The sequence below is a fragment of the Diprion similis genome, chromosome 4 (assembly GCF_021155765.1).
Source record: "Diprion similis isolate iyDipSimi1 chromosome 4, iyDipSimi1.1, whole genome shotgun sequence".
Taxonomy (NCBI): Eukaryota; Metazoa; Arthropoda; class Insecta; order Hymenoptera; family Diprionidae; genus Diprion; species Diprion similis.
The window spans coordinates 17,718,739-17,732,549 of NC_060108.1; the positions used below are offsets into that span (position 1 = coordinate 17,718,739).

The following is a 13,811-nucleotide window of genomic DNA, read 5'->3' on the forward strand; positions in this document are numbered from 1 at the left end:
AAAAAGTGCGCGTTGAGAAGACACCCTTTCGGACCTTTTCTCTATTATGTAGACGCGTTTGATTATCCTTCGGCAAATTGAACAGTTATAGTTGAATTCCAAAGCGTTTATGCATCAGCCTCCATATGTTGCTCTCGTAGAATGTCGCCGGATTTTTCGAGCCTTCGATTTGCCGAAGCATTAACTGCATCGTTGTGCCACTTTCGTCAGTGATATCGACGCTGTGTTGTATGGATCGAATAGTTTATAAACAGGGGCGTTTAACAGAAGATAAAATGTAATAGTTGTTACACGCGTATTACGTGTAGTCGGATAAGATTTATCACATTTTTGTACAAATCCGAGGCTGATCACCAGCCTCTTTTTCATTCCACCGTCACTTCACTCACTCTTTTACTCCGATCCAGACGCGCTTTTGTTTTCGGTACTTCGCTCCGAAGCAGACGATTTACGTTCCAGTTTTTCAACTCTACGCTTAGCGGGATTTTCCTGCCTGTACTCTGACGGTTCGTTGTACAGTTTCACTTTAGTATTATTATTATCATTATTATTATTATCGTCATTTTATTTTATTTTATTTTATTTTCTTTCGTTTATAACGAAGCGAAATCCATCGTACTTTTGGTATGTAAAAACGTTGGACGGATTTGTCGTGATATAATTCGCTATCTTTTTCTCTTCTCTCGTTGTGTTGCAGGAAATTGAAAAGTAATAGAAAATTGAATGAAAAGAAAATGGAAAGAGTTAATGAATGGCTTTTATAAAAAATAGATAATATATCTCGTTTCTAAGGTATCACGTATACACGAACGACTTTCGTTTAAGAATATACTCGAGCGTTCCGTTCCGTGTGTGTAAAGTTTATTGTCATGTGTGAAGCGAAATCTTATCGTATTGCATAGACGCGTTGCACTTGAAGCATGATATCATTCCGGTATAACCAAGTAGGTATCGGTTAAAACATTCCTCGACACGTTGATTGAACGTACTTTCGAAAGTTGCCAAATTCTATATTGTAACTGTTAATTGACACGTGTTTTTTTTTTTTTATTTTTTTTTATTTTTTTCGTTAAATAATCAAGAAAAACGCTTAGCAATTATCCTTGACAATTTATCTCACGGTTGCATCGCGTCGGTGTGTTAAAAAATGAATTTCCTCATTATCTTGCATTCTTCAAACCTGCACGAACGCGGCTATATACGTTGTTTAATAATATATAATATATCGAGCGTATCGTTCAACGTATCTTCTATTTTTCTCTTTCACTAGCGTGCGTTTGGAGAAGCTGAGGACGGTTTTGTTTGGCCCGATGGCGCCGTGTCGGACGAACTTGATAAAGGCGTCGAACGTGTTGGTGTTCCTGACCTTTTTAACGGTGGGGACGTCATCAGTCAAAGTAGGCGAGTCGAGGCTGTTGAGGAAATGCTGCAACCCCGGAAGCGTCGTGACCTTTGACGGAGAATCGCACGCGTGCAAAACGTCACCTCCCGATGCTCCGGAGTTTTTTGATCCGATTAATTCCGGGCAAAGAAACCCGGGCATTCCCGCTTGCCAGAACGGCGCAAATATCTCGACCATTCCACTCGCCGATGCAAATTTCACCCACTTGCCGAGGGAGTCTTGCATCGACGTTATTATCGGCTCGGAAGACGACGTCGAATCGCGACGAAACGGTTCGCTGACTCTTTTATTCTGCACTCGGAACTCGGACACGGATTTGGCCGACGGATCTCACGACGAATCTCGTCAGCTTCCGATTGTCGCGAAAATCAGGAGATGCTGTTTACGTGGTGAGATTTTCAGGACCGATCGGCGAGCCTGTGTGCCGTTGGAGGATTCGGATCGAGATGTTTCCACCGGATCTTTGCTCCGAAGTATCGGGTCTACCGATTTTCTCTACGCCAAAAGAGGCCCGTTGATCTGTCCGCACGCCATTATCGATCAAGAAGTTAATCAGACCCAGGTTTCGATCGTGAATGGAAGACTCAAGGTGAATAAATATTCGTCATATGTTATTTTGTGTAATCGTCTCGTCTGTAGAAGCAGAGTTGTAGGAGCTTGCGCCGTTTGAACAGGAAGCAATATATTATTATATGCGGCTCTGCTGCGCGGAAATACCGCATTGAAAATTTGCAAAACTACGCTGCAGTGACAGGGTTACAATTTTTAAATTGTCACGAGGATGAAGTTAGTCACGTTAACGTAACGATAGATCCAAAGAAAAAGATATTATTGGACAATTGTAGGATGACTTTCAAGGATTTGGCTTTCCAGAATTTTTGAATGTCATAAAAGTGCGAACAGCCATTTTACCTGAACATCCATCGTTATACCATATAACGTAACCAACTTCATCCCCATAAATCGTCACAGCTAATTTGAGGCCTAACTTCCAGCTGTACGGTCTGGATGATAACGTTATCCAGTTCCAGATGCTGCATGCAATATTCATGGAACACGGACTAAAATATCAGCTGTAAGGGGTTGAGAGTTCAAATAAATTCGATAAGATCCGGCTGAATGCGTGAGGTCGACTGAGCCTTCTCCCCCCTCTCTAATATATTATTACTTACGGAATACAAAGTTCTTCTGTACTTTTTATCGTTAGTTTTTTTTTTCCTCACTCTTTACCGCTCGGTAATTGAATTCGGTCATTACATAAGGCTGTTGTAAATTATTCAGCGCGGCTTATCTGCAACGTCGTACATTACGCATTTTAGCTTGCGAAATGGTCGAAAATACTCCGTGCAAAATACCAGATTGATCACAGCCGTATCACGTGGCTTCAAGTTGAAAACATACGAAATCAAAGTAGAGGGAAAGAGAGGAACAAGTTTTTACACAACATCATTTCGTTAGTTCGTTCATGCAGTACATCTAAGTATAAATTGTATTTGTTAATATGTACATACATTAGGGTGGCGCAAAAAATCCGACTATTTTTTTTTTTTTTTCGATTCTCGTGTGACAAAATGTTAGTTTTTGATGTTTTAAGAGCCCACTCGAAAGGACAGTTCAAAAAAAAAAAAATTTAAGAGGTCGCTCCACATTTTTTAAAACGTCACAAATCGTCAAAAATCGATTTTTTTTTTTTAAATTTTTTTTTTCGTTACGGTATAATTTTATAGACAAAAAAAAAAAAAAAGTTTCCGAAAGTTTCAGTTCAAAATTTGAAGTTTGAAAGGTCGCTCATAATTTTTTTTCAATTTTTTTGTGCATTTCTTGAGATCTTTTTGAGCGACCTTTTAATATTCATATTAAAATTTCATAATTTTTTTTCTTTAATTCAGTAAGAAAGAATCGATAACAATACACCACGACATGAATTAAAAATCAAACAAAATACAGAAAATATAATTTTTTTAATTTAATTTTTTGACGATTTTTGACATTTTAAAAAATTTGGAGTGACCTCTTAAAATTTTTTTTTTTGAGCTGTCCTTTGGAGTGGGCTTTTAAAATATCAAAAACTAAAATTCTGTCACACGAGACTCAAAAAAAAAAAAAAAAATAGTCGGTTTTTTTACGCCACCCTAATGTACATACATACATACCTCGCATGCGTGTAAAAAGCAAGGAAATTTCGGAAGCTAAAGTCAAAATGGAAACCTATAAAGTGCTTAAGTTTATCATCGAAGTTATAGCTGTCATGCGAATGTGCACGATCCGCGCACGAACCACGCCGTTGGCTTTATTTTTTCTTCTCAAATTAATTGTATACACAAGACCGCGTCAGATACAGTCTGTATCAAGTTCGGACTACTTTAACCGCTTTTTATTCAATTCCTACAATCTTTAAATCTACTCGATACTTTCAAGTTTATACATTTATATATACCCACCCACCTACCGCAGCGGTTTTCAACGTCGGTTGACAGCGTTTTTTCCCCATTTTTTTCCATAGATTTATACGTTATATACCTTTTTAAGTTTATTCGAGGAAAAAAAAAATTTCTGCGATATGTATTGTGTTATACTCGAGTATGTATACCGCATAATGCACGTTGAATTCATTTTAAGGGAAACAGAGATTCGCCCGCATTATAATCAATTCTTGAAATACGTAACGCAATTCTTATAGTCGAATAGAGGAAAATTACTTTTGGAAAGGGAGGTAATTTGGGCCTTTGAAATGAATTTGTAATAACTTATTGATTATTGGTAGTTACTGACGATATATAGTTATAACTTTGGAATAATTTAACGCTCGCAAATTTCTAATCTAAGACGAAAATTTGATTTGAATTCAGCCTAATAATGACTATCGGAACATTTTTATATCAATGTCTTTGGTCAATCTTACAATTTTTATGTGAAAAATTTGACAACGTGAAAACTTGTCAAGATTTAGTAATTGAAAAAAAATATTCAACCCTTCGTTTGACTTACTTTCTTTCTTTCAGAAAACAGAGATCTCGTTAATTTGAATCACACAGCAAACGAGTCATTTTATGGAACAATGAATCCTCGCTCATTTCTTACAACCATTATTAATTAGCGATGGCAAATAAACTAAAACGAATTCCGTCGGAATTCTTTTACTTCAAAAAATAATTAAAACGTAATTAAGTCAATGTGGGAATTTGTATAAATTCACAGATGCAGATCCGTGCAAATATTTATTACGCGTACTCTAATTTTACTCTGATATATCTATATATATAGATATCGTGATTGCAGAAGTAATTCCCGTACTATACATAGAGCAATTAGCGAAAATTTGAACGATGCATTTGTTCGAAAATTGAGCAACAATTTACGATTCAAGCCATGCCCCGTTATCATTAAGCCGTAAAATTTTGATTGGAAACGATTTTTGGCTCGATTCGCGAGCTTTATATACCTATACATTTCGTCTACGACTGGTAGTTTTAGCATGTAAATCACATTTCATCAGATCCACAGACCGTGTATAGCGGAAGCGGATTTGGCAGAGGTACAAAGTGAAAACATAGTAATAATGATAAAAAGAAAATAAAATAAAAAATTACCAAACGAATCCCAGAGGGACAGACAAAGAAAGAACAGAATGAAACATCTGCAGCTTTCCGGCCACTTGACGTAAAACTTTTTTCTCTTATATTCCACCTTCTCAGGTCACAACAACGAATTCCACCGTCGTTGTTGATCTGCTTGCAACCGAGGAAAGCGTTTGCCTCGAATCAGGCAATTCGCCTGGTCATCTGGTCGTCAGAGCTTGTCGAGGCAAAGAATATTGTCGCGATAATACCTGCCTGAGAAAATGCTGCCGGGAAGATGAGGCGATGGTCGAAACCTCGTGTCAAAAATTACCGGCCGAATTGACGGTTTCGAAGCTGCACGAGGAGGTCCGGAATTTGTCGAACGCGGTGGAGAACTCGACGGAACAGGTCGTCGACAGTACCGGTAAGGATGCGATCTCTTTTCCAGCCTCGATCGGTTTCACGATCATCCCTCAAGCAGCGACAAATAGCCACGATTTTTCCGTTTTGTTACCCGCTTTTATTCCCTGCCGTGTATATCTCGATGTGTATACTATATATATATATATATATTATATAACTACGTGAATTTGTGGCTGCGGAAATTTGATATGAAAGAGATCAGATTACTCGGACTCTCGGTAATAAATCATGCGAATTCATTCCGTCTGTCACGCCGGTGCCACTATTCCTTTCAAATCAATCATCCCCCTTTTTTACTCCCTCCGCCGTCGGGCGGGTCAAGCTTGTGACAAATTCTTTTTGCAACTCTACCAGTGCAGAGCTATGAGGTTATACGATCCCGATGCGATTATCCGCGAATTTTTCACCGGCAATCTCTTCATAAGCTTGGCTTTAACTTCTGCTACTCGTATTTGTGCGCGTCAGGCCGCTTTGACAGAGTGGGAATCGAATCCACTCTACTTCACGATGCTTGACAATTAATGTTTTAATTATCGCCAGCCGAGGGGTGCCGCCGCTCTTTCAACATCTCTGTGAATTTCTAATCAAAGGTACAAAGTAAGTGCTCCACGGAATAGCCTGATTCATTGTTTAAACAGAGTACTCTACTTCCTCGGGCGCACCTCACCGTCAGAAACGAAAAATATCACGACTCGTATTCGTACGACGACGACGTTGGACTGTTGGAAACGATGAAATTGTCTCTTCGTAATTAACCTCGTAGTCACGTCAAAAGCGGGACGCACAGTCGAAACTGGGTTACGAGTTACTCTGTTGCAGTCATGTAGGTAGTTCGCTACTTTTCCAGGCTGCACCTACCCTGACATAATTTTTCTCTGAACCCAGAGTCCATTATTACCCTCGTTTTTGAATGGGATAAACCCGGGTTAACGCGTCTGATGAATTCGGTTCGGTTCCGCTGTTTTCTTTGTTTCACTTGAAGCTTCTTCACTTTATGAAAACCGCTTCCAGAGTACGGACTTCTCGTCGGTAAGCCGTGCTTGTACGGAATGTACGCGGTACTTAGAGAGGAGAACTGGCATCTCGTGCCGGAAGGAAAGCTCCACGTTCCCGGTTACCAAACTTACGAGCATCACCAGCACTGCATGGACATGTTTTACAACACCAGCCTCGGACCGGACGGCCTTTATCCATTTGTTTGCTTCGAGGATCCCCCCCTGCAGGACAACTACTCCGAGGAGAGGTGAAATTTCACTGATTTTAAATCCACGGGGGGTTGGGAAACTTTACAAGGAAAATCGTGAAGCGAATATACGTGTGTATACTCTATATGTATACTTTGCCTCGGTTTCACCATTCTTTTCAACTTCTTTTGGAGAGCTGATTAAAAACTCTTTAGAAGACACCCGTATTATATACGTATAAGCGAAACTCTTTCCGAAAGTTGAATACGGTTTCGATGTTATCCTCTCGTCTTTTTTGCTCTTTTAGTTGTTCACTAATTTCTTAACGAATCACCGTAAAGCTCATTTATTTAATTACTTATTCCGCCTGTAATTTTATATTACATTAACGGAACATGTTTTTGTAAGCGCGACAAATTCTGCGTGTAAAATGATTTTGGTTTTAGAAAGTAGATTACATTTTATGCGTACATACATGGAGGAGGAAATTAGTTTTGTAAGGTTGAGCTGGACACGTACAGGGAGAAAAAAATGAGGAAGCAAAAATCATGTGGGTGTGGCTAATTCGCTCGTTAATAAAGTTTGTCACTTGTAATGTAATTGGTGAAATCACTTGCGATTAATCACGCAAGCATTCGCCACTCGGTGGTCGGTTGATATCGTAAATTGACGATAATTATCTTCTACCTAAGTATATATAACGACAGTATTGACCCACAAGTTGACTTTAGATATTTACAAGCGACGGTAGAATAGATATAACGAAATTAATACCTATCCTCTAGAGGATTTCCTCCCCGCGTTGCGTCATCGTTATACTAATCGTCTGTTTATTCATTTATCATGTAGTTTCAACGACTTTCTGCCGTGCCGTTAATCAATCCGTCGAATTGCATCTTCCTTAGTTTTTTTTCCTGCGTAAAAATCCTCTCAATTGTACGTGATTTCTGAATTTGAACTGTTGTAGAATTTCTTCTTTCACTTGTCTCGTCGTTTACTTTTATTCTTATTTCAGTAACACCAAGCTTTAATTCGACTTTGCGAATTTTCTGCAAAATTTCAAGCATCTTTTATTAGCCCCCCCCCCCCCCCCGAGTTAAAAAACGCAAAAAAGGAAAATGAAAAAAGACCACACAACAGTCTCTTACAACCAGGTATCACGTGAACGCAGCGCTGCTGATAATCGGCTGTACTTTCCTTCTGGTCACATTGCTGGTTTACATATGTTTGCCGACTCTGCAAAATCTTCATGGGAAAACTCTCATGTGTCACGTGGGGAGCCTATTGGTGGCAATGGTTTGTCTCGCCATCGTTGCCGTTGCAATTCCGAAGGAGTCCCAAGTGCAAGAAGAAGATAAAATCGACTTAGAAGATGTCTGCACATTTCTGGGTATGAAAGAAGATGATGTTGAGCGGAATTTTTTTACTTCTAACCTCGTAGCCTCTTTAACGAATGAATGAAGTCATTATTTTACAGTATTTATTCATTATTACAGTCTCGTATAAGTTGCGGTATTCAGCTGCGTAGCAAAATTTTGACAATGAAATTCTTTCTATTCAGAGTATAACTATTCGACGTCGTTCATCGTGAGTCAGCCGGAAATTAGCGATAATTTAGCTGCTATTATTTCGCGTCAAATTTGTATCCACAACGAGTCTATTATGCAAGAAACTGTTTTGTTTGGTGAATACTTTCGAGAAAACAGCTCACGCCATATTCCGACAATAATTGTCAATCCTTGTCAAACGATGCTTTTTAAACATTCAATCAGTCCGGTTGAGGCAATAAATGAAAGGATTTTATACTATCGACAATTCTGATCAGGTAGCTCTTTCTTCTATTTCAGGGTACACAATGCTATTCTCTTTCCTATCCGCCTTCTTCTGGCTGAACGTCATGTGCTTTGACATATGGTGGACTTTCGGGTGAGATATATGTGAATGAGAATATTGGTGATAAGTAAAAAACGCGCGAGATTAGAAACGGCCTTGCAAATATTGATATATATTGATGGAAAAACGAGACGATTCTTTTTCTCACTTTGTATACTCAATATTACTGCCCATAAACAATTAACGTTCGTTTGTTTTCTACTCGTGTTGACAAATGAGCTGACCTCATTCTCGTAAGATGCAGATCTGTAACTCCGTCCCATCGTATCCATCAGAACTATACGTCTCTCTCTGGGCAAACAATTATGTTTTATAAAGTTTGTTTATGTGTTCAGCTGCGTCGGCGGAAGCAGTGCTGAGAATGAGATACAGGCCAGGGAAATTTCGAACGCAAAATCTTCATGTGAGGCGAGAGTTTGTATAGTTAGATGCAAAAATAGATCTCTGTGATTTATGTGGCTAGGCTCAGTCATCTCATGACAAAAAGTTTCCTCTCTTAATGTCGCCTCGGTTCACGGTACAAATACGTTTGATAAATAAGCTCAAGAAGGGTTAAAACCTGTCAGTAACACTTATGTTACATCTGTACGTAAACAAAAACGAAACGCGCGTGAGTCATGCCTATATACGTATATTAGGGTGGCGCAAAAAAACCGGCTATTTTTTTTTTTTGAGTCTCTTGTGACAAAATGTTAGTTTTTGATGTTTTAAGAGCCCACTCCAAAGGACAGCTCAAAAAAAAATTTTAAGAGGTTGCTCCATATTTTATAAAATGTCAAAAATCGCCAAAAAATTAAATTAAAAAAATTATATTTTCAGTATTTTGTTTGATTTTTAATTCATGTCGTGGTGTATTGTTATCGATTCTTTCTTAGTAAATTAAAGAAAAAAAATGTATGAAATTTTAATATGAATATTAAAAGGTCGATCGAAAAAATCTAAAGAAATGCACCAAAAAATTGAAAAAAAATTATGAGCGACCTTTCAAAATTCAAATTTTAGACTGAAACTTTCGGAAACTCATTTTTTTTTTTGTCTATAAAATTATACCGTAACAAGAAAAAAATTTTAAAAAAAAAATCGATTTTTGACGATTACTGACGTTTTAAAAAATGTGGAGCGACCACTTAAAAAATTTTTTTTGAACCGTCCTTTGGAGTGGGCTCTTAAAACATCAAAAACTAACATTTTGTCACACGAGACTCAAGAAAAAAAAAAAAAATAGTCGGTTTTTTTTCGCCACCTTAACGTATGTACTTACAACGTAATTCATCATCCCTGTGGTAGATCACTGCGGCATTCGGGAAGGACCAACACCAAGCGGCAGGAGGACCACAAACGATTCATACTCTATTGCCTCTACGCGTGGGGCCTTGCGGTGATATTTGTCATCGTCGCTGTCACCGCTGATTACCTACAATTTTTACCTGCTAATCTGCGCCCCGGGATGGGGGTTCGGAGGTGCTGGTTCTCAAGTGAGTGCCTTTGATAAGGATCAGGCTAAACGCATAACTGATCGGATAAGATACGGATTGGGAATCGATTTTATATTGCACTGTGGAATTCAACGCGACACGATTGCTTCTCATCTATGATGATACAGTTTGAAAAACGGTTTTTTACCGCGAGACGTGTAAGTCGACCGTGGAGGAAATGTCTGTGGATGGAAGTCAGCTGCAAAGACGGTTCCCCTCTTTTTCTTGGTCGGTTCGTTCAGGCGAATCAGGGCTAAATAATGGGCGGCACTAATTGTAACCAGAGAATCGGGGGTCGTTAGTATACGAATCAGTTCCTCGGTTGTGTAACGGGTTCACCGAACGTTCAATTTTTCTTTCCGGCTTCTTGCTTTGATTTTAATTGATTGGAGTGCAGAAAAAGGGAGAATCATTTTTCTGTACTTGATTCCTCGTCGTTTGCCTCCGTGTTTTCCGTGTATATTTCCTTCCTCAATTTAATCTTCTGAGAACCCAAGTTGGCCAACCGTAAGTTTGTTATAAATCGTTTTCAAAACAAGCATCCGTTGACACTTGGCACTTCAATAATTCAACAATCAAATTCCCCTCTAAACACTGATTCGGCAATAGTTCCCCGAATGTCTATTAGGATACCGTCTCAACTATTCGGAGAATTTCAAACTGACGTGGACAATATTAGCAAAGTCACGTCGCATAACCCAACGATTATAGTTACAGCATAATTGAGCCCTCTTTTGCGGGTGTTAAATTTTTCCAAATCTGAATTATTTTTTCTCACATTATCCTCTGCCCAATCAATGTCAAGAAGATATAGCCAAAAAACCTGAAAAATCCTCATTCTTTTGCGATTAATTATATGTCTGACGTGTCAAGTTCATGGAAAGCGCTGAAGAAACGAGAGACAAAAAATTGAAGTACTAACAGGTGTCATAAAGAAAACGAAAAAACTGTCCGGTAACCCTTAATTAGGACCTAGAAGGCACCTAACTTCTGCACAAAAATACGGAGCATCGAAAGAGAACTTAATTACGGTGTACGTCATGTCCGTTTTTTTCAACATAGCTGTGCTGATAAGTACTACGCACGATCCGAAATATCTCCTAGATTGATTGCATATTATACGTTTGACGAGTAACCGTAGCAAACGATTGCTTCTTCATTTACCAATTCCGTTCGATTAATTAACAGGCGTTTTTCGCCACGGGGATCCTTCTTGGACGCAGTTAATTGACTTCCTTTCAAGTACTGTACGAGCCTTTGCGTTGCTCGTTTGGCGAATCATTATTCCATGAAAAATCGATCATCTTCAATTTACGTTACTTCCGTGCGAATGACACCGGTTCGTTCGATGCTATTTGATGTAGCGATAAAACACGATGTTCCTTCCCGCAGTGCAAATAATACTTATTATATCCTTGAAAACGAAGCATAGGCGGCAATCAACTTCAATAAGCAGTTCATTACTTTTTAGCACCGCAAACTCATTACTTTCTTTTACGTCTCATTTAGGTGGCTATAGCTTTCATGGTGAGATATTATTTTTCACTGGTCCGGTCTCGATTCAACTCGTCGTTAACATCGTCCTGTTCATTCTGACGGCCAGGAGGTGTAACATGGTCAAAGCCGACATCCAGCGACGAGTTAAAATGAACAAGTCGGATTCCAGGAGCCGTAGGTTTCAAGCTGATAAAAATAAGTAAGTTTTACAGACATCGATAGTCGTCAGGTCAGTTCTTATCCTACACTACTCGTCTTATCGTTCTTCGTTGGTCTCCTTTCTGGTCCTTATCTTCTGAGAAAAATGCTGAACGAAATAACTTGTCAAGTATGATCTCGAGTTAAAAGTCGATCAACCTCTTTACTCGGTAAAATTGTCCAACTACATGCGGAACGGCACTTGATATAATTTATTTCTCTTCTATTCGTCGTCGCATATCCTTAAATAGGGGAGGAGAATCGTGAGCAACTGACGTGTCACGAAATAAGTGAATACCTAACCGAATTGCAGATTGATCCTGAATGTCAAGCTCTTCATCGTCATGGGGATATCCTGGATCCTCGAGGTGATATCCTACTTCCTGAACCACTACCTGACGAACTTCAGTTGGAAAACGGAATTCTTCTGGGCGTCGGACGCGTTCAATTGCCTCCAGGGTCTTATGATATTCGTGCTCTTCGTACTGAAGAAGAAAGTCTTTCACGCATTGCGACGGAAGTTCGCAAAGAGTGACGAAAGCCGCCGATGCAGCACCGCCGGGGTTCACGATCCGTACAGAGTCAGAAAGAGTCCCAGCACCAGCACGATACTCTCCACGTTTGCCGTTAGCTCTTCGCCTTGATCGTAGGGAGAAGATGAAATGAAACACGAGAGCCTGGCCTTTTACGTGGATCACAGTAGTCAATTTGCCAGATTGCGGGTAAAGGTTCAGGGAACAGGAAATTTATTACTTCACCGGATCTCACCCGTTGTGGCAAGAAAGCCAAAGAAAGAGTCAAACCTGATTTTAACAGCCGATGTATCGACTCGGGGAATTGCGAAACTCAGAGTTTTCGAGGAGCCAGATGTTTCAGTGTTTCTACTCAATGAAACGATGATGATTATTTAATTTTCTCTCAGTTCTGAGGCATCGTCTCAATTTTTACACTCGGCAAATACGTATTAGAATTTCGCCAAGTTTCCATTAGAGTTGATTCGAAGAATTGGAGAAAATTTCACATTCGGTGGTTTGATTTAAATTTTAGCCAAAGAAGCTTATCCAATTCAACTACTCGTTATATTTAGTTCAATCGTGTTCATATCCAGGCCGTTGCTAAACATTTGTAAATAATTTGAAATGGATATAATGTTAAATTTTTTTTATAATGCTTATACTATACGTATAACGTAATACGTAAAATGGCAGTGATTTATAGACGTCGGAAAGCTTCCGGGGATAAATCTACTTGAAAGAAAAAAAAAGAGATGGGAAAAAATTGAAAATTATGTTAATAATCTGTAATTTAAAGATTATGAATCACAATTTTATTATATATACAGATATATAGTTACATATAGACAATACAAATACGCCTACATTCTCAATAAATGGTACCATTCGTATTTTTTTATTTACGAAATATTATTATTGATTAATTTTATTTTCTTTGTTGTTTTTTTTTTTTTTTCTCTTTGCACGGTTTTTCTTGCACTCTATTTTCCTTCCGCATCGCAACTACTATTCATCTTTTTCTTTTTAACTCACATTTATCTTCAATCAATATACATTTATCGTACGTACCCTATGTAAACGTTTACCCTTCTACATTATTCTTAGAGATTTTTGCAGTGTGTGTATATCTTTACCTTCTCCATTTTTCAAACAGTCAAGTTTAACTTCGATATAATTTTCCAGCCCAAATGATATTTTGAATAGTAGAACTTGATGAATATACCGGAATAATAATAATATTAATAATTCTATTCTCACACTCATTTTCTTACAATCAATTAACATACATTCTGACGATGAATTAAAATCATGATACAATTATATTCGAATGGGGTTCTCATATTTTTTTCAATCGGAAATCTATTAATTTGTTTATTTATTACTTGTGCATAATTGTTCTCTCAGCTTTAACGATTATTTCTTATATATTATTCATTCAACACAGTTCAATTGAAAAATACGTTTAATCGTAACGTACCTTTATTCGCTAAACGATGATGTTCTATACTTGTTTTCGTCAAATTGGTGGACCGTGTATACTTACTTTAATTCATTTCTATTCTACATGCTGTAAATTATACAGGCTAAAAAGTTGGAAGGAAAAGAAAATAATCTAAAGCTACATAAATCACCTTCGTATAAGGGAGGAGTATACGTTACACGTA

At 38.3% G+C, this 13,811-nt stretch overlaps 1 protein-coding gene across 1 annotated transcript; it reads left to right on the forward strand.

Moving 5' to 3' along the window:
* The first annotated feature begins 198 nt into the window (after nucleotides 1-198).
* On the forward strand, nucleotides 199-13,049 carry LOC124406125 (G-protein coupled receptor Mth2-like). The gene is made up of 9 exons (XM_046881512.1): nucleotides 199-506; nucleotides 1,271-1,991; nucleotides 5,098-5,386; nucleotides 6,397-6,628; nucleotides 7,724-7,959; nucleotides 8,417-8,495; nucleotides 9,750-9,937; nucleotides 11,447-11,633; nucleotides 11,946-13,049. The coding sequence occupies exons 2-9, from the start codon at nucleotides 1,311-1,313 to the stop codon at nucleotides 12,274-12,276; spliced, it is 2,223 nt and encodes a 740-aa protein (XP_046737468.1). The 5' UTR covers nucleotides 199-506; nucleotides 1,271-1,310; the 3' UTR covers nucleotides 12,277-13,049.
* The last annotated feature ends 762 nt before the right edge of the window (nucleotides 13,050-13,811 follow it).